This window comes from Dermacentor albipictus, chromosome 4 (genome assembly GCF_038994185.2).
Source record: "Dermacentor albipictus isolate Rhodes 1998 colony chromosome 4, USDA_Dalb.pri_finalv2, whole genome shotgun sequence".
In the NCBI taxonomy this organism is placed as follows: Eukaryota; Metazoa; Arthropoda; class Arachnida; order Ixodida; family Ixodidae; genus Dermacentor; species Dermacentor albipictus.
Genome location: NC_091824.1, coordinates 104396027 through 104417573, shown reverse-complemented (window position 1 = coordinate 104417573; position 21547 = coordinate 104396027). Strand labels below are relative to the sequence as shown.

Genomic DNA, 21547 nt, shown 5'->3' with positions numbered 1-21547 from the left:
CCTATTGTCATTCTTACCGATTCAAAATCTGCTCTTCAAAGGTTAGGTTCCCTACTGATGCCTTATATCTTAGCTCCCTACGCTCGGTGCACAATCTCCATATCAAAGGCTTCTCCATACGTTTCCAATGGGTGCCCTCGCACATAGGTATCATAGGCAACGAGATGGCGGACAGCCTCGCCTGTAGAGCGCTGAGCAGTGTTGTGCCACTTCGGTCCCTTGCGGAGCTCACCTCACAAGCCATGTGTGACCAAGGGTCTCAAAAAAAAAACAAGCCACTTTACTGCACCGCCTTCGCACGGGCTCTGCTCGCACCCCTGTGTGGATGTATAAGACGGGCCCGGCGTTTTCTCCATTATGCTCAACGTGTAGTGTGTGCGGTGACATAGAACATTGCCTTATGTGCTGCACTCTGTATAACACGGAAATGAGTGTGTTATTCGGGTCCCTCAAGAAGACAGGAATTCCCCACAGTTCTCTTCAGGACATTGTTTTCCGCACGGGAACCAGTTAGATAGGAAGGAGGTTTCTCGCCTTCTTTTCAATTACCTGCAGGACACAAATTTAGCCTCCACATGGTGACCATAGGAATGACTATTTGTAATTGTGAGCTCTGTGTCTGATTTATGTGATTTACTTATCTTAAGTTTCGCTACGGTGGAGCAATTGCCCGCAGCAACTGCAAAGCTAATTCCACCAGTAGCCTACAACCACTCAACTCAACTCGACTCAACTTTCCATTGAGATACCCAGACTGCTCACGTCAAGATGGGCTATGTGAGGCATCCAGTGCGCCCACATGTGCCCCAGCCACTGCAGTGTCGCAAATGCTTAAAGTTGGGCCATGCTAGCGCTGTCTGCACTGGCCATATAAAGAGACGAGAAGGAAAGGCAGGAAGGTTAACCAAGTTCTCGCCTGGTTGGCTACCCTACACGTGGGTAAGGGGAAAGGTGGAATTAAAGTTAAGAAAACAGTGTGCTTGCGTTGAACAGACAGCGATGACCAATTTTAATGCCCAGTCACGGTAACAAAATGCTTGAACTGTGATGGCACCCATGACGCAAACACGAAAAATCGTCGGCAGATAAGATCGGTGAAAAACGAAGTGTTGACGCTTTTCTAATGCTCCATATGGCATGCAGATTTATTGTTCATCCCGTACAGTTTGTTCTATAAGCACAGCTAATCTCAAATATAGCTAATTCTCAGGCATGACTTACATGTTAACCGAGCAGACCTGCCGACAAGTAAACAGCAGTCGGACGTCATCGCGTCGTCCTTCGTGCAGGTTTCTTCACACTAGTCGTATCGCCCTTTGCCGCATTCAGGGCATTTGGTCCCGCCTCTGTCGCGTATAGGAATCAGATAAAGTTGCTGGCGCATTACAATAACATCTGTATTGTGGCCGTTCAATGGCAAGAAGGATAACAACGGCTAAGGAGTTTCGCTGAGGCCCACGCGCTTGGCCCGTTATTACTAAAAGGCCAAGAATCGTGTTTACTCAACAACGTTAACACACCGACGGCCACTCAGCGTGTAAATGTGCGCGTCTCCCTCCACGCGCGCACAAAAGAAGCCGAGCTCCCGAAAGCTTAAAAGTTATGTTTCTAAGCAGGCGAGCCTCAAAAAAAAAGGGGGGGGGGGGTGGAACTTAATTTTTCTTTCCAAAACCAGACACATATCAAAATGTCTCAATTTAGAGGCCGAAAAGACAGCTAAAAGTCCCACGTGCCACAACCCAAGGCGCGCGCGCGCGCGTGGCATTTAGTCCGTGCCACCGACGAGGATAAGTACATAAAAGAAGAGCGCAGAGTGGAGAAAGCACGTAACGGACGCGAGTGGAGGAGGAATACAAGGGAGTAAAGAGACACATTACCGCCAACTTACACGGCTCGGCGACAATGACTTGGGCCGGCGACAACCACGCAAGATGCGCAAGAAAGAAGGACCGGCTGAAAGCCAGCTCCTCCTCGCCTCTCTCTCTGCCCTCTTACCGACCGCTGCGAGTCTTGAGAGCCGCGCCTAACTCGTGTGATGTGCGAAACGCACTAAAAATGAACGGACTGGTAAGGAGCGTGGGGACGAAGAAAACGAAGCTCGGAGCTTTCTTGGCTTCGGAGCAGACCACAGAGCTAAAAGCTTTGCCCCCGCGAGTCGCCGGCGCTGCCTCGTGCCGCGGCTGAGGGCCTTAGAAGAATGACAATCGGATTACTTGCCTTTGGGCCCTCTGGGGACTTCGCGTGGTTCGCGCCCTCTCCGGCAGTAGGCTATATAACGACGGGACGCTCGCCACAGACTGAGCAACAGGCGCTACTCGTGGTCCCGTCGACGACAGTGCGCCGAGTCGTCAACACCACCGTGACCAGCACAGCCGCCATGGGAACGGAACTGCGCCGCCGTCGCAGTGCCGCTGATGCTGCCTTTGTCGTCGGGGTGAGTTCCTCGACTGACGGATAACGCACCCGAGTGTCCAGGAGCCTGCGCCGTCGTGTGCGCGCATTGCGGGAAACGGGACATTTGTCACCGCTACGAAATTTGCGAACATGTTCGATAATGCGGATGCCCACTGCCCGGGTCCGTGTGCAGGCACACACCTGCCGACGCATTTTTGCGGCGAATACATCCTTGCAGGCTTGCTTCTTGGGACTAATGCTGGTACTATAAGCTGATGTCGGAGATCGCCGTCGAGAACGCTGATATTGCTTTCCTGTTTCGTTTTGGTTTCTTACCCGGGAAACCTGCTAATTAAGGCCTTTGTGCGTGAGGGTTCGATTAGAGCATCAGTGCATCTTTGGCGTTTGCACCGCGCAGGCAAGAAATTTTCAGACGGCGCAGCGTTTTGTAAAAGCCTGAGTCGCACTGATGTTTCCGCTGCACCAGTAGAAGTAAATGTACATGTACATGTACATGTAGTAAAGAACATGTACGCGTGCTGCCGCGCGAAAGATCGCGGCCACACGCTTTGCTTTTGCCGCGCGTCGCGAGTAATGGCGGTGTGAACCTACAAGAGCGCGCCAGCGCGCGTCCGCTTGGCTCAGTATTTTGGCCTCGGTAGACATCGTTTCGTATTTTTGTGAGGCAGCCAAAGCCCCGATATTTGCACGGAGAAGATATCTGGGCTCGCGCCCTGCATCGACGAGTACGATCTGTCCTGCACCATCTGCTCATACGTGAGCCGCGTGGGCGCGAGCTTACGCGCGCTGGCAGGCCTACGCGTAGTTTGGCTCTAAAGGGTAGTAAACAAAAAGAAAAAATCTTTTTTTTTAGAAGTGCGCAGAGGTACATCGTTCTTCTACGCATTGTGCGATTGTATTTTGCTTGCGTCCCCTCAGTTTTCTATGCCGATGACGTATCGAAGAAAGTTTTGAAGCCCAAGGGAAAGGCTATCTTTCAGTGCTAGCAATCTTGAAGAACGTGCCTGTACAGAACACGTTGACGAAAGGCAAAACTGAAGCGACAGCTTGTGCCTGTTCTTGTTGTGTCTATGCCTTTTAGATTTTCCTTGTCTTTTGTGCGTCTTGCATTCCGTCGTGCTACTGTGTTACAATTATTTGATACGAACTATCCCGTCTGTTCCTTTGTAATTATGTGATCTGATTGACCATGGTAAGGGAAATTTACTTTGGTCAAGTAACGTTGCAGCGCGATCTTGCTGACGTTTGTCCTCTAAAGTATATGGAGTACTGGCAGATCATTTAGGCACTAGTGACTGATTGTGTCGTATGTAGCTAGACTTAAGAGAGTTATTATACTTACCGACGCAGTACGTTTATTTACTTAAATCAGCACCTGCACCGACTTCATGGGTAGGGGTAGTGTGGTGCGCTATGCATGAAATCTTAAAATATAGTTAGGCACCACAGAGGCTCCTGCTAAATAACTCACCAGTACTTCCTTTGTTGTCACGTTGTAATACATGGAAACCATGCGGCATGGGGAAAGTCACTACTAGTTCACGAGAGGAGTTTGCTCGGTTGTTCCGGCGTTCCGCCCTGTGTGCTTCGTTGCTTCTAATATGCGAAGATCTGGTAGTGGTGGTGGTAAACATTATTCAAAGGGGGAAGGGTAAAGGGGGACGTGGCTGAGGGATCCGGCTCAAGTAATGCTCTGGGTCTGCTTGGCCTTCTCCGCCCAGTCCACCAGTTCAAGCTGTCGGTCGAAGATCTGCGATAATTAAACTGAGTTGTATCCAGCCGCTTCTATTTTCAGGGCTACTCAGGCACTTTTGTCCGCTTTATTCCGTTGCGCATTTTTCAGGCACTATAATGACATAAGCACGTAAGCTTCAAAATGAGGCATTTAAATTTGCCTCAGGTACGCAGCGGAGGCTGATTCGCCGGATAATGTTGAATGAGTGTGTACATGTACCACATTGTAACAAGATTCTAAGAAGCGGCGAAATTGTATCTTTGTCGCACATGCACAGCTACATGGCTGTTCAGTAACCTCCGCCCAGCCCTCCTTTCACAGAAGATACGCCGGTCTTCGGGCTTACCTTGCACGAGCGTCAGATTGTTTCGGATTGAAGCGTTGCATTTCACTCTTAGACGTGTGACAAAAATTGTTGTTTACCACGCCCGTTATTGTTCAACTCGTCCACGTCGAGCGTGAGTGGTGCAGGGAAATAACATCGAGTCTACTCAAGCTCAACCGTCAAGCGAAGCCATAAACTGTTTCCTCTGAAACGATGGTCGCCACTGTTATAATGCTTGCCATGCGAGTGTGCAGGCAGCTCGAAGCGATAAGCCCTCCTACTGCAACATGCTTTCACGAGTTTCCCTAGCGCAAGTATTCGTGTTTTCAGTCGTTACAAGCCATGCAGAAGATTCTTTTATTCATTTATTCTTGGCATTCGAACTTTGAAGTTCCTTAGCTGATCATGCCGCAGGAGGGGTTAAACGCTAAGTTATATATACTGGCATATAAGTAAAGAGATGAGGCTGAAGTTACACGTTTAGGACGTGATGCTTGCAGACTTAACCGCAAGCACGCTCGGAACGGAAATCCACATGAACTAGCAGGTCGACCCAAACATGATGCTGTAATTTATTCCGGAAATTCCAGAAAGAGTAAGTCATGTTACCCTAATGTGATCACATTTAGGGGCACACTCGGTACAGACAAAATGAGCCTAACAGTCAAGGAATCGCAGTGCCAACTTCTTTCTTGAAAATCTGAATATCCTGCAAAGAACATACGTCAAAGCACTCATAGAACACTGTGATTGTCTCGAAGTAGACCGTACTAGCCTCGTCTCATTCACTCATAGTGCTGGTCTAGCAAATCACACGTAAATAGCAGCTGCACGCTCTATAACGCCAAGCCATTCGTTGTTCTCGATATTCGCTGCTTTAACTTATAATTTGTACAGATCGGTCCATATGTGCCATTCAACTTTGTTATTGCTCCTCTGCTTCATAATTTCATTCCCTACTTTATTTTCTACTCAAGCGTTGAAAGAAATGATGATTTACGTCTGGCAACAGCTAGTCGCACCTGTAGGATCATTTGGAAAAGTTTTATGCACTGCAATTGCTTTACTGCGCATCACCTGCGGGATAGTTTTCGACAGTTCGTCGAAGAGCCACAATTTCCTATCACTAATGTATGAGCCCGTCGTTGAGCCTTACGCTGGTCTTTCTGTCTGTGCTGTTAGGTTCCGTATGCCTGATTAGCTGCGCCTTCATAGCCCGGAAGCCGCGTAAAATTTATTCCTAAAGCGGGTTTCCGAGGCCTAAACACCTAACGTCGAAATACTTATTCTAGCAAATTCACGCCATATATTGTGCACCGCCGCCACTTGCAACAGGCAGCGGAACGTTGTACCAGACATTATGTACGTCATTGTGTCGCTTCATCATGTCCTCGCCTTTACGGCTCTGCCATGATTAAATGTCCCTTTTTTTTTCACAGGAGACGCTTCTGCTGGAGCTGTTTCTGGTGGTCATCGCGCTCTTGTCGAATGCCTGGGCGCAGCACGCGGTGAGCAGCAGCGACGAAGCGCACTCTCTGAATTCTAGAGGTGCAGACACGCTCGTCCGCTGGAATATATCGCCCGCCGCGCTGCAGCACATGCGCTCTGAGAGCTTCAAGCGCCAGTTCAGCCCCTGGGGTGGTAAGCGGAACACCGCCGCGTTCGAATCCCTGCTGGATTCGCCCGGCGATCAGGAGAGCCACCGGCACCAACTGGCGGCGGACGCGTCGTACAAGGTTCGCCGCCTTCACCACACGGGCAGCCCGAGGAACGCCGATTCGTTTAGTCCCTGGGGTGGCAAAAGAGGGGACGACAAGAAGGACAAGGACCAGACGTTCAACCCCTGGGGCGGCAAGAGGGCGGCGGGTGACCGCTTCGGTTCCTGGGGAGGCAAGAGGGGAACGTTCAGCGCCTGGGGCGGCAAGAGGGCGGCGGGCGACCGCTTCGGCTCCTGGGGAGGCAAGAGGGGCACGTTCAGCGCCTGGGGCGGCAAGCGGCAGCAGGAGAGCAAGAACGCCTTCAGCCCGTGGGGAGGCAAGAGGACTGTCAGAAGCCCGCTGGCCAGGGGCGAGGATGCTGCGAGGGTCAGGCAAGACGACGGCGAGGAGGACGAGGAGCGGAGCTTCGCCCCTTGGGGCGGAAAGAGGGGAGCCGCGGAAGACCAAGCATTTTCCCCATGGGGAGGGAAAAGGGATAGCGAGGAGGACACGTCTTTCGCGCCCTGGGGAGGCAAGCGTGAGGACCGTTTTAACCCGTGGGGCGGAAAGCGGGAAGGACCCTTCAATCCCTGGGGAGGCAAGAGGGAGGGCTCAAACAAGGAGGGATTTTTCAACCCTTGGGGAGGCAAACGCGGTGCTGACGACTCTTTTAACCCTTGGGGTGGCAAGAGGCAGGACTCCTTCAACCCTTGGGGAGGAAAGAGGGAAAGTGGCGTGTTCAGGCCTTGGGGCGGAAAGAAAGAGGACAAGGTCTTCGGGCCTTGGGGAGGAAAAAGGGACGACGACGTGTTCGGGCCCTGGGGAGGCAAACGGGACGAAGTGTCGCCATCGTCGAGCCATTCTGCGGGCAGGGGCTTCCCCTTCGGCGGCGCGACCGGCCAAGGCGTGGATGCAGGGTCCTTGCGCAAGAAGCGTGATTCTTCCATGAGCGAACACAAGGTGACGACGTCATACAGTGGAAAAAGCGGAGGGACGTAACCACTGCAGTGAGTCACCACCACGATACGTGTTCGAAAACACCGCCTCACAAGCCTTAAAGAAAGAAAACAAAACTACATCGCGGCCGCTGTGAGTGCACGCGAACTGTAATACCTGCCAACCAGAGACGAGGAAGAAGGCATTGTCTCTTTTCTTCTTCCTGTCGAAAAGTATTTTTGAGAAATAAAAAAAAGGGTTTCCGGTATCTCAGCATGGACAGCTGAGGTAACGCACTGCCTGTTGGGGCGTATAGTAAATAAAAACGAATAAAATGAAGGCGTAATTTTATGTGCTTTTATATGGTCATTCACTGTTAGGTATTTCAATCAATTTATGCGGACAAACATGGGGAACGGGTGCCACTCAATGGCATTAATTCTGTTGTGCAGCTGATATTGCAAAACGAGTCATTCGTCGTGCGATTATGGATGACAACTGCATAGGGCACAGCCCCTGACGGGGGCCACACACAGTTTGTTCGTTCCATCACCTAACAGGTAATCTATCGCATAAGCTACAACGTGTCATTTGCCTGCTAATTACCTTTTGTTAGTGGATGGTAAAAGTACCAGCCGTCAACGTCAGGAAACCGCCTGTCTCACATTGCTTCACTATAATTGCCTTTGATGGTAACAATATTGTTTCCCATAAAGATACATCGCCTACATAGGATACGGCCGCCTCATTTCGTATGAGAGTAAAATCGAACACCTTCCATTGAAAAGCACTCATTGAATGTGCATACGCGGGGGCCGAATAATGTAAAACTATTACACTCTGATTTTATTCCAATATTCAGACCTAAAATTTATGTAACCGCCGTCGCAAGTACTGGGCGGTGTCCCGCAGCGTTGTTTGAACTGTTCCATCAAACACTCTCCTCGTTTATGGTAGGTGACTTTTGTTTGCTTTTAAAGAGAGTAGCATTGCCTACCTTGACAGATTTTTCTTATCTAATGTCATGCGTTAGATTAGACGCCGACGGCAATGCGACTCATTCGTCCACCCGGGGGCGCGAGCTCCGGAGTCGTACACCAGCTACTATGGGCACCAGGACATGCAGGACTCCTTGGGAACCACACGGCTGCGGAGACAGCCTGCACTGTGGGGGCCCTGCAGTGGCCCGGAACGACCCACACTGCTCCCACCGAGAAGCCTTTATTCAGAGCAACAAAAACGTTTATTCTCTCTCTCTCTCTCTCTCTCTCTCTCTCTCTCTCTCTCTCTCTCTCTCTCTCTCTCTCTCTCTCTTTTATCTTACGGGTTTGACGATAGGTGAGCAGCGTGCAGAAGTGAAGAGGGTTTCGGGGAGGCCGAGCCAGTTCAGTGAAAGTAGGTAATCTGGTAAGGCGGGGTGTGCCAGTGTCTGCGCTTGGTCCTCTTTCCCTTGCTTAGCTAGTGGCGACCTGTCGAAAATTGCGGCGGCGTGCCACGGAAGGTTAAGAATGCCGTTAAAACGGATCCTCTGCGAAGGAGAGTTAGCAGATTGATGTCGTACCCGTGCCGAAATGGCTTGACAACGTTATACTGTCATGCAAAAATTTTTATTACACGCAAAGCATTCCATGCTCGCCAGCAACTCCAAATAGCCAGTGCGAGAGCGATCGGCGGGCAGCCATGTTCTATTCCTTTGGGAATGGGGCACCTTCCGGTGATCCCGAAAAGTTTGACTCAGCGTATTAGTACATCTTTAGTGCGTACGCATTACTTGGAAGTGGTGAGTTTTTGCGGTTTTGTGACATTGCGTGACAGACGGGCGCTGTGCGAAAATATTTTAAGCGATAGCGGAGGGCTAATGGCGAAAAAGGCGTAGGATTGGAAAGAACATTTTTTTCCTTCTTTAGTTTGGCATAATCCTATCAAATCAGTGTGTACAGATTGTTACATCACATGGGGAGGTTACGCAGTGTTCATGACGACACGTGACACACAGGCGAAGTGAGCTCGGTCCTAAAATGTCTGACCATTAGTAGAGGGCTAATGACAGAAATGGAACAGAAACACTTTGGAATATTTGTACGCTATAGCACCCCTGCTAGTCAACAAATATTATGAAATATGATGTGACAACAAAAATAGGCGTTCCGACGTACCTAACTTGCGTAGAACTTTTATTTTCTTTGTAATATTCGTATTTTATTGAAACATGCGCTTGATTTCCCTATCGAAATACAATTTTCCCACTTGAGAAAAGTGGGGACTTCAAGCCATAAAAGACGAAATCACCGACAGTAGGAATAATATTATTTATCCAGGGAGCTTCTCACGAAGTGCCTTGATCTTGTCACCCACCATGCCACCTGTGCAGTTTTAAGAGGTAATAAATTCGTTACTGTTAAGAACCATGCCATACTTACATACAAACTCGCAACGTCCTTGGAAGTCTCAGCAAGTATAACACAACAAAAAATTACGTTCCGTGGTTTTACGTGTCAAAACCACTAGATGGTTTGAGGCACGCCAGAGGGAAATGTCGGATTATTTTTGATCCCCTGCGGTACCTTAACCTGCACCTAGATCTAAGCGTATAGTCTAGCATACTTTTTTTATTTCCTTCTCATAGAAATGCGACCGCCATGGCCGGTATTGAATCCGTAACCTCGACATCGGCAGCGAAAATGCCGTAGCCGCTAAGCTACCACGGCGAGTCAAGTTTCACAGAAAAAAAGTATGTGACATAAAATATTGGCCTGGCTTGAGTAATGAAGTCCAAGAAGGAAGCAGTCTGAGACCTCTGTGTCATCCACGTTCATGCTGCAATGAACTTAAACCGGCTAATTATGAGGAGGACAATTTCATCCGAATCCAGGCGGTCATCTTTCTCGCCCTAAGTGTCGGGACTGTGAGCTCGAATAAGATGTGTGCGAATGCGTTCTTTCATCTTTCTCACAGGGGTTGTTGCGTCACAAAACTTCACCGCTTGGATGAATCTACTTCCTGCGTGTGGAAACTCCTTGATTACTACTTATTCAATTTTAATAAACACTTCAATAACAAGATGTCCACCATATTTGCTTCGACTATCCACGTGGAAATCGTTCAAATGTTTCAGCACTCCCTGAAGTTGTAGAACACTAGCAGTAACGATAGGCAATTTCAATACCGGCACTGTCTGTTTGCTCAACATCGTAATTACCACAAAGTTGGATTTCACATGCGATATTTTGGCCTGTATTAGCGCCGTACAAGTTATTCAGAAACGGATACTAAACGGCGACTCCAAGGTAACAAGATCTGACAGAAACTTTAATGAGAGCAAGCATACACGTCGCTATGGTAAAAAGTGCTATACTATACTGAACTAGACACACACACTAACTATACCGTATTCATAAATTGTTGTAACCAGTTTTGAAAAAAAAATTACCTGTGATTGCCCACTGTGTGGTGACCCATATTTTACCATTAAAACTGCTACAATCTTCATTACCAGACCACGAGCTTCGCATATGATTGCCATCATGGAGGAAGGAAAAATATAGCAGGGCGCATTACGTCACACAGCCAGCCTTGGTAAGCAACTCTCCGTGAAGCCACAGTGGTGGCCCAACACATGACCTCCTGTGTCGAGATCATGCAGCAAGAATCGAGATTTGGCTTAGACGTTTGGTTCCCAGTAGCAATGCCAGTAGTTTTTATTCGGTGCGGGCTTGTTCAGCTGCCCTACCGTGGCTCTGCCTACATAACAGGAACCCTAAAACCAACCGCGCACTTTGACGTGTGATCCCGTGTTGGGCAATCACTGGCCCAGCAGATTGCAGTCTCAATCGCTCTGCGGCATGCTCCTTCCTCTTGTTTCCTTCCTCCATGATTACCATGGCCTCAAAGCATTCATAACAATTGGTCATGGCGGCGAGTCGTAGAAATCAGTTTTGTTGGTTGGTTCTGAATTATATGGAACGAATGACAGCGCATGCGTGTGTAGCTTACTCGCCCTCGTCGTTTCGCGGCGAGAACGAGTAAAAAGACGAGAACGAGGACGAGGACGAGAAAAAAGTAGCTGGACTTACAAGTAGAGTATGAAAACAGCTAAACGTTAACAGTGTCGCCAAGTTTGTGCTTTCAGAGCGCAGCTCTTACGCGCCCGTTGCTGCGTCGAGCGTCGGCGTAACCGAGCGAACGAGCACCGGGCAGGATGAAAGAGCAAACACGGAGCAAAGACGCGAGGAGGAAAGCGGAGGACGAGGGTATGGCGAAAGCATGAGAAGAAAAGCGTAGTGCGGCGACGATTGCTACGAGATGGCGCCAGAGTAGCGCGCGTCGTCTGGGAGGTCTGTCTGCAGCTGCTGCTGTGAATCGTGCCCACGCGTCACCCACGCGCTGGCTCGCTCGCGATCTTCAGATTAGCTGGGCAGTCGCGCCACACTTCGCTCCGTTTGCAACGTGCCGCACGATACAGATCTCGAAATGAATCGACAGTTGAGAACTATATCGCGAAAAGAAAACACGTGTACAGCTGCGCTGAAATTTCGCATTAGGCAGTATCGCAATCGTCGGTGAATTTTTGTAGTCCTTTATGTTTCTTTGTTTTTCTTTAATTAATTTCTTTTAGTATGGGGCTGTCAGCATCCTGGATAATCTCCTGGAGAGCTTCATTAAGATTGGGCATCGAAAATAGGCTTGAATGAGCAGATGGCTGTTTACTATGTGACGTAACAATCAGCCGAAACAACGGCTCGAGCTGCAGAGCGCCGTTGTGGTGAATTACACCATGTCTAATAGCGGTCGAATGCGGCAGTAATTTACCAATGCAACGGTATATTGTTCACACTTTCAAAGTTTACCCTGATGTTAATCTATAGGAAAATGACATTTATTGCTTGGTATGCGCAATATTAATTTTACTTGCATCAAATATAAGCGTCCTTCTACTTTTCGGTCATCATACCGATGAAAACATGGGTAGTTAGGTAAAAATGAATACGATTATCTCTCCCAACAACGTAGGAATCACGTGCGCTCGCCCCATGACATGAAAGGCACAAAGAATAATAATGAGCAGACATACGAAGAATGAAAAGTTAAAACATGCGTTATCTAGAACACGGACACCGGCAAATGGCCTATATTCTAATAACACGCTAGTTTTAAGAGTTAAGCGCAGGTTATGAAGAAACCAGACTACACACCAAATTAACCACCGATCGCAGGCACGCGAAAGTATATAGCACAAGAATATCAGTGGAAATAACAGGGACAGTAAATGTTCGGTAATATTCTCGAACAATCTTTAGTTGAGAACTCAATACCCTGCTGCTCGATGTAGAAGCCCGATTAATAGTAGCATGTGTTTTAATTTTTTAGTACCTTGTAGGATTTTTTCGCCGAAAAGCTGCGCTAATGGACAGCACGTTGCGAAGACTGGCAATACTTCTTTACCGGAAAATGTACAAGAATGATATCGTATTTCATACGATTTGGCATTGAGCCAGCAACAGAAATATCCACGTAGGTGGAAACCCTGTCCAAATGCCTCCACGCAGACTGACCTTTCCGGCTAGCAAGCAATACTGTATTAGATCGTGAAAAATAATTGGCTGTCTAACACGATCCGACCGATGGCCTAAGTCGTCCGATTTTCAAACCGAGTGACGAGCTTCTGTTGTCGCTTGTATGCCGCGTCGACTTACCTTTTGTAACGTGGCAATTATTATATACGCTCTACACACTGCAACATTTAAAAAGGTGCACAATTTTACATTTGTAATGGTAGGCGATACTCTTTGCCTTAAATAATACTAATATGCATTGGGTAACGGCTGTTTGCCCTGGTGTAATAAAGCCTGAAGTTGGCATCAGTTGCAGAATTTGTGGGAGCAAGAATTACGCAATATCATGTCGCGTCATGTATAACATGGCGACTACCGCAAGTGTTTCAGCGTATATTGCAGAAACTTAATTTATAACACTGATGGTTACACCTCCCGAGAACCACTCGATAGATTCATACCCGCGCAAGCTTCAGCGTTGTTTGCCATAAAGAGCGCCGCTTACCAATAACATTATGGAAATATCCACACTTATAAAGCGTTACTATGTTTAGAGCTGTTCAAGACGTAAATCATTGCATGCACTTTTAAATTAAATCCTGTGAGAAACTCGTTGAGGCAAACTGCGCCGCATTCAACAGCCGGACTTATCACGGCAGCGACTGTAGCAAAGGTGGTTGGCAGTAGCGAATTACTCAAATTTTTCTAACGTGTCGCACGAAAGTGCACTTTATCGAGCCCTGGAACCTAGCTGCGAAGTACAGGGTTCTTACGGCTGCTTAGACGTTAAATCACATCCAAGTTACCGTTTGGTAGAGAAGCACTGAGCCTACTTTTTCACTGATTATTTATCTCCAGTTTGCTCCGCCATCGCCAGCTCCACGCTGTATTTCTCTATATCTATATATCTCTATCTGCATTAACAGTATACGCGAAAAATGGCATTTCGGTAGACTACATTACATTTATACCACTGAATAAAAAAGGCGACTGTCAAAACCCAACTTACGTGTTCAGAAGAGTCCGTCGAATGGCCTAGAAAAGTCTACAACGCAAACAAAAGCGCAAAACTTTGAAGTGAACAAATGTTCATCGCACTAGGAAACGCCGATCGATCGCACAGCAAGTTGACCCTGAAGGTCGATCCTAGGTGAGCGGAAAACGCGTAGCGAAAAGGCTAGGGGCGGCATCAGAAATGTTGCGATGCAGTAGATCGCACACACCTCAGTAAAGTTTACAGCTTTGGAAAAGTTCGCATCTTATTTGTTGTCTTCTCCCTTTTTTCCCCCCATATCGTCGATCACGCGCAGCTCTCATGAATTTTAACAATCTCATGGCATAGTGTCGACTACCACGTCAGTCAACGCCCCGTCACAAAGCATATTTGCGAAAGTAGCGAGGTTTGGCGCATGCGCGAACAGCGTCCCATAATGTCCGAGGAACGTCTGCTTCGCTGTTCCACTGAACCTGGCGCAGCCCCTGCTGTTTATAAGCTGATCTATTGTCTGCAACCACTTATTGTAACCCCTGTGCGCGCAAGAGCACGCTTCCGCATTTCTGGTGGCGTCGGATGCGGGTGGGCAGCAGGGGCGATGTAGAGCTTACCGGAATAGCCTATTACAATATGCGTGGACACGATCCTTGGCTCTGTGTGCATGCGCCTGCCACCGCTACTTTCGTAGCTGCGCTCCGTGACACAGCTATGACAATGGCGTCGGTCGACAATCGATCCCGTAAGAGCATTAATCTCTTGGCGAGCTGTACATGCTTGAGCCACACAAAAAGTGTACGTTATAAGGGCAAGAACAGCTACAAGTCACCTATACGATTCCGAATCAGAAGCCGAATTTCTCATCGTTTGCCATTGACCGAAACACCTTCACTAATATTATATACCGAATATCATGACTCGCCGACACCAGCTCTTACGAACAGTTATAGCATTTGTAAAAGCAGTTGTAAATACAGACCCAGATCTTGGTCTATTGCTCTGCGTTACACCTTTATACAGTGCCTTTTTTGTGACACAATCTCGGAAATCTTACCGATCTTCTTCGGTATCGCTTTTATCTTCCCGAAAAGTCCAGCTTCTTCTTGGTCTTCACCGAACCCAACTGCAAAACCACATTCACGATGTGATAGTCAGCCTGAGTTTTGGCAAGGCAGAATAAAGCTTTTTCTACTGTCATTACTCACTGTCTAGAACTTGGCAGGGGCCTCGCTCAGCCTGTGGAATCGAATCTCCCTGACTGATCGATAGGTTCGTTCTAAGGTTCGAAATATGCGCACATGCAATGCAAGATGAAGTACTGCGCCCCCCCGCCCCCTTGCGGTTATTCACCGTCTGCTTCGTGTAACAGGAGTGCACTTCCGTGTATCGGTACCTGAGCATCGTGGTCAAGGCTTGGTGCTCACTTCGTTATTTTATGCCCAGCAAGAGGACGCCATAGCCGCCGATTCACTACAGCGGATAAATGGAATCTGTTTCAAGCGGCGCATTTAGAAAGATATTGTTCTTGGTCGATTCTACTTGCTTCACGATATAGTATTTCACGCTAAGAGGATGCAGGCAAAAATAGAGAAAAACTGGCACCCTTCAAGCCGAAGAAGCTTCGCCAGATAGATTTTTTTGTCATTTAGCTCAGTCACCGCTTTAGGCAGAACGACGTTGTTGGAGCTAGCAGAAATAAGCACTGTGGTCGCATATGTTTTTGTTAATGTCGTCCCTGAATAATGTTCCCAATCGTTCTGTGTTCTGTCGACATAGAAATACATAACTGCCTACAAAATATTCCCAAACGCGCAAGGTACGGAAAAGCTCAGATATCTGCTTTGTATTAGAGCACCAAACATGAAGAAGCCGTGCGTAGACCCCACAATGAGGCGCGGTACGTACCATTTAAAAGTACGTCGCGTTGCCCACTATGAAATGGCGAGCTTTTTCGAAGTCTGTACTCCAAGAACTTCTTGGGAAGGAAATGCGCATGCAAATACGTGATGTTGACTTAAAATAACAATTGAATAAATCTTTCTTGATCAGTATCTGCCTTTTTCGACCGTAATTTTTGTACTATAACCACCAGTTTTATTCACGAACAGTCGCTCCCATGTGAGGGAGGCCACGAATTATGGGAGGACTATCACGCCTGTGTGGTTCTCTCCGAAGCTGAGCAAAATTATCAAAAGTTGGAGCGACGCAATATACATTGCCTGAACATAGAAAATCAGTTCTGTGGAAGAGAGCAACATTGAGAAACTTCCTAATGTTACAAGGTATACGATCATAAAGTTGAGCCTCATCATCGTAGTCGTGGCGAAAGGTCCGCAGTTACATTGAATAATAGGCTGTGTTATGAAAGGAACGGTAATAGCAGGTGGTCTCCAACGGAGACGGCAAGCTCGAATATGTCCAGTTGTAAGCGTTATTTGCCTCGTATCGTGAATAACCACCTAGTGGTTCAAATTAGAACTTCGTGTATTGTTAAAGGCAATACGCACGTTTTCCGTACTGCTCTTCTCGTTCAATGTCCTCGGCCAGCACCTGTGCGCGAGGAAGAACAGATGACAAAAATTTCAACTCTCGTCCCACGTTTTCAAGCGACACGTTTATTGCGCTCCATGCTCGAGGTGCTTACCATCGACAGCGATTCTGTCATCAGCAGCACGACCACTACGACAACCAATGCAGAGCGCCGCATGTTGAGGTTATTGATGTGAGTACACCTGTAAAAGTGGAATTATTAAGCGCAAGTGCTTCAATTAATGACCACCGGTGATGTCTATTAAGGTGATCCGACAAATAATACGTAAATAAATCAGTCTGAGTATTCTCCGAATTCGTTCAAATGGCAAAGCGGTAAAAAAATATACCAGCTGTAACGGCAGTTCCAAATATGCCACTACCTCTCTTCGCTCCGCAGAAACTTTTCTTTTGATATCACCTATGGTGGATAGCGAAATTTCTCTTACCAAAGCTGCAAGCGTGTGACCACGGTAAGATGCAAGCACACCCTTGAGATAAACAGAAGGCAACTTTTTGAGGCAGGACATTCTTATTTTCCTGCCATTTGGCTTCAAGCGAATGCACCCTGAGAACCCAAAAAGGCGAATAAACCCAGAACCCCGTTTGAAGCGCATCACAAAACTGATGTGTCTTTTCACCCCACGGGCAGTAAATGCTAGTACTCTGTCTGAAAGGTCAAGTCTCTAAGGTGGCTCTTGATAAACAAATGTGTTTTCGCATTTCCTCCTCTGGTGCAGAAGCAGTCACCGTCTCACGTCACTTGCCTTGAATAAGGCAGGAAGGCTAGAGTTAATCCGGAAATCCTACTCAATTTCCGGATTACTACACGGCAAAGGGTAGAAGTGAAAAGGTCAATATAGAGACGCTCGAAGCCATGTGATAATTGTGGGAGGCCTACCTACTCATGCCAGGATCACTCGTTGCTATTTGACGGCTAGAAATGCGGTCTCAAACGTAATGATGTGTAAATGAATTCAAGCAGTACTAAGTAGAAGTTTTGAGAAGTATCTGCTGCGGGAATAGCGTGTACAGGAAATATGCACTTTTACAAATTTATTTGTAACATTCTCTTCACATTGGTACTTCAAAGTATTTCAGTGACTTCCTAAAATATACAGTCATCAACATGAAAGGTAACATCTATTCTTTCTTTTTTAGCGCGACCGTATGGGCTAAACGCGCATGCTTTCGAAAGATGTGTTCAATGAGACTAAATGTCCAACAGGAAAACTTTTGTGTTTCAAATTTCTATATTTGAACTCAGGCATCACGAGCTATCGTCGTTCTACAAAATTTCGCTATTCCCTTTCATATCTATGGCCACTGTACACCTGTAGGAGGATTTCATTGTTTTGCTCACTACACTGCAATAAATGTTGTAACATTGTCCTGGCAATGAATGCCTGCTGCCAATCTTGTCAAGTTAGTTCAAGTAAGCGGCGAATAACGGCGTTTACCTCTCCCGAAAAATATCCATCATCCTCGCGGGAACAAGATTTCAGTTGCGCTTGAATGTGGGACCATCTTTCGCTTCAATCCATCTATTGATATTTTACTCTCGACCCAATATTCGGAACACTTTAACAAATAAAAGCTACGTTCGTGAACTCTTAAGTTTCCTTTAGCTTAGTCAATACGTTTCATGAAAAAGGAACCTAAAAAGATGGCATGTGCACTAATGTTTACAAGCCGCTTTCTAGCAAAGATTAAAATTTCAGTTTCAGCATCAGGTGCAATGAAGGCCGACAATCGAGAGAACCATCGCCTGAACAAGAAGGGTAGGGACAAGATGACGAGTCTATCCGTATGCTGCTCTTTTCCGCGTTTCTTCAGTAATCCGAGTGGCGCACCACCCACGTTATCATACATGGTGGTTCAATGAAAAAATATGTATATGCTAAAGTTTTGCGTGCCAGAACCCAAGTCTGATTATGAGGCACGTCCTAGTGGGGGGATTCCCGATTACTTTTGACTACCTGGTTTTCTTTAACATGCCGTTCGTGAGTTTCTCGTATTCCAACGGCACAATTTCGGGACGTTTTACCCCACAAAATTAATATTATTATCATGTCCCCCACATTTTTTGATGCTCCTTTCGTGATCCTTCAAAACCTCTTCAAGCTTTTATATCTTTATGCTTGGACATTTACGTTAGTACTGGCACAGAACCGCGATTATGTACTTTCTTGTTCAGTGTCATCATAAGGAGCTGCCGTTCATGGCTTGATCATGTCTACCAAAAGCACTCTAATGTATAAAACGTGTTCATCCAGGCCTTTCTTAACATAATGTACAAAATTCACAACTTAGTGGGTGGACGAACAAGACGTATCCTCCGTTTTTTTTTTCTTGAGAGTTCCTACTCACAAAGAATGAATTCAGAGCATACGATTCCGTGGACAAATGCTCGCATACCTGGTCATAGATATCTCAATTTAAGCACACCGTTCAATGGGATTATCGAAACGTTTTGCCACTTACCCGAACGATCGTAGGAGAGTCGCAGAGCGACCAGATATAAGAATTTTCGATTTTAGCTAGCCCACGTCAGTATCTCTCAAGAGAGACGAGCTACAACGTCGAACTCTTCTCAAGTGCGGTCTTTGTTAGTGGCTCACCCCCTCGCTTCGCTTTCATAAATCTCGGAAGATAAAGCCGTTCTTCGCACACTTCTTTAGCCAACTCATCTCACCCCTCTCTGAGGATAGCAAATGTCAGAGAAGAAGCTCTGGTCAAGAAAAATATACGGCCATACGGACACGCACTTTTCAACTGCTGTTAAGCACACTAACGGCTAAAAAAAAAGAGAGGGACAGCACGTTTCGTGCCAGGTACAACATTCATCGGTTTTACATGTGTTTTGGTCGCCCTTGTGAAGAAAAAAAAACATAACTGAAAGAACACAAGAAGCCACACGTCGCAAAACCGGCCCGCAGCTTTTCTTGGTGTCGCGCTGTCGGCGTTCACACTAAGCGCCCCAGCCCTCAGCCATGGCGGTAAGACGCGTCTTTTAAGTAAGGCAGCCTCTACGACAGGCTGAATAGTTGAAATGCTGAGTTTCTTTCTCGGCTGTCTTATTTTTGTGACGTTCTGTCTTGACGTTAGTGTAAGCCTTTTGCCGGTAGGTTCCATGAACGCTGAAGTTTCTCTTTTTCTCCTTTTCTTTAAGCCGAATATGCAACGATATTTTGGCACCAGGCAACCATCATAGCTTTCCCTTGTCACATGGGCGGAAATTAGGCACACGTAACGCTAATTTGCCAAACTACAAGCCAGTCCGAACGCAAAGCACGTCGCTAGAACTGGATCAAGCCTTATGTACATAGAATAAATTATTCAGCGCCCTCAACAGATAAGATTAGATCAAGTTCTACAATATCTCAAGACAGTCCTCCACATTGTCGCCATCAGTTAACGAAGCGTACAGCGTTAAAAGCAAGAATTATGCATGTTGCAATACACAAACAAGGGGTAGAAATCTTTTAGAAAAGAAAGACAGCATGCAATACCACACGCACCAATATCTTCAAGGAAGAAAAATAAAACGTTTGAGCTAGAAAACTAGCCATTCATGAAATGCATGACATCGCGAAGTTCATAATTTAGGCTAATTTTGGGAATTCATGATGTCCATAATTCCTCAGTGAAGCTTCCGCTGCCCATCACAGCATGGACTAATGGATGCCGCTGGCGTTGCTGACTCTGCGATGAAAGCCATAGTAACAAGAAATAACTATCAGGGTCTGAAGAAAAGTTGGTTGTAAAGCTGATAAGGTCAGTCTGAAAGGAAATAATTAACAATTTCCGGGTGTTTTTATGGCAAAGCTTCACAAAGGGAGACTAAGATTGTCTAAAACTGCACAAGAAGTGATATATCGCCGTACAATTTCATCACGAGAATTTCAGCAGCAGAATTAGACACAAATATTTCAGGAACCTCATAAAGGACTGGTCTAGAGCCATGAACAGACGTTTCGCAGAATCACTTATTTGTGGTCTCTGCTTCACTTTCGTGAGGCCAAGAATATCGGCGATTACGACGATGAAATACCTAAACATGTAGTGTATACCCTCGCACTATATCTGGCACGATGAGCTTTGGTCGGATACAGACCTTGAAGGCACTCAAGAAAGCTTCCCCGAGACAGAGCAAATAAAAAAAAAGTTGAGTCAATACACTGAAATCGGCAAGCCGTACTTCTGGAGAGAGCTATTCATGACACTTACTGAAGGAACGTTGTTCTGAAACAATGATTGCTGAGTGGGACGACTAAAACGTCCGAAAATGCCGGGCCGTGCAACCTGTGCTGAGACAACGAGCCTTTACCTCCCTTCGGCCAAGGTTCAGACTTTCCTCTGAGCTTCTGCGAACATGTACACAGGAGGCTGCCGTTCTTTTCAGTGACATTGAAAGTGCGCATCTCCATCAGGATAGTCTTTCTCTTCTTTTTTCTGCGAAAAGACGGATGCTCAGCCTACTCGCGTGCACCTGAGTACACTGCACCAGTGCCTATAAAGCGCGGATGTCATAGAGAGGTCCGTTTATTCAGAACGTATATTGTTCCGTGATTCATGACAAAAATTAAAAAAAAAGGACCAACTGTACTCAAGGCCTAGCAACTCAAGGTCTAGCAACTTACGCTTTAGTGTCATCTGCGAAGATCATTGATCATGTGGGTTTTTGTGTAGTGTGCCTACAGCTGGCTAGAACAACACTAGAAGCGTACACATAAAATGCTCTCTTGATAGTTAAATATCCAGTATCGGAACTGAAACTTGGAGTACACCTCGAAGAGCCTTGAAAAAAAAAATTGTTGTTCCTGCAGGCAGCTTTGAGACGAGTAGTGTTCTTCAGTGCTTGAACGCAGGAATATAGATCGATACATTTAGCTAGGACATCAAGTGGAGATTTTAGGAGCACGTGTTTCTTGCCACACCATTTCATTTCTATATTGGGGAAAGCGTTAAAAATTGTTCAGAATTGCTAAAAAAAACGCTAATTGACGTGAAAAATATGAACAAATGCTGGATGACGCAACGTCACACTTAAGCACCTACACCTCGTACCTAACATACCAATATGCCCAGCAGCCATAAATCATCATCTCTTAAGAAATATGGCGAAATGAATCCAAAAGTCAAGAACATTCGATAATGCCTTGGTACAGTGTACCAAGGCATTATCATTAACCTCTCATTTCTCATTCTGCTTCATGTACTCGTCAGCGATATCCCTATTTCAATTGTTCAGCCGTGCTCAGCTCGAGATCTGTTCCGGAAAAGGTGGTCTGTTCTCGAATCAAGTGCACTCACCACACGCAAAGATCGGACTTGCAGTCTTGTTATACGTCACCAGATTCTTAT

General features: G+C 46.7%; 2 protein-coding genes across 6 annotated transcripts in view; one reads left to right on the top strand and one right to left on the bottom strand.

Moving 5' to 3' along the window:
• Positions 1-2363, bottom strand: part of LOC139059209 (beta-mannosidase-like) — a 335938-nt gene extending 333575 nt beyond the window's left edge. For all 5 annotated transcript variants that reach the window (XM_070537314.1, XM_070537322.1, XM_070537318.1 and 2 more), the window contains exon 1: positions 2218-2363. The gene's annotated coding sequence lies outside the window, so the exon portion shown is untranslated. The remainder of the gene's footprint in view (positions 1-2217) is intronic.
• Positions 2198-7459, top strand: LOC139059546 (uncharacterized). Its single transcript, XM_070537972.1, has 2 exons — positions 2198-2434; positions 5915-7459. Exons 1-2 carry the CDS (start codon positions 2198-2200, stop codon positions 7169-7171), a joined length of 1494 nt encoding a protein of 497 aa, XP_070394073.1. The 3' UTR covers positions 7172-7459.
• Positions 7460-21547: the final 14088 nt, after the last annotated feature.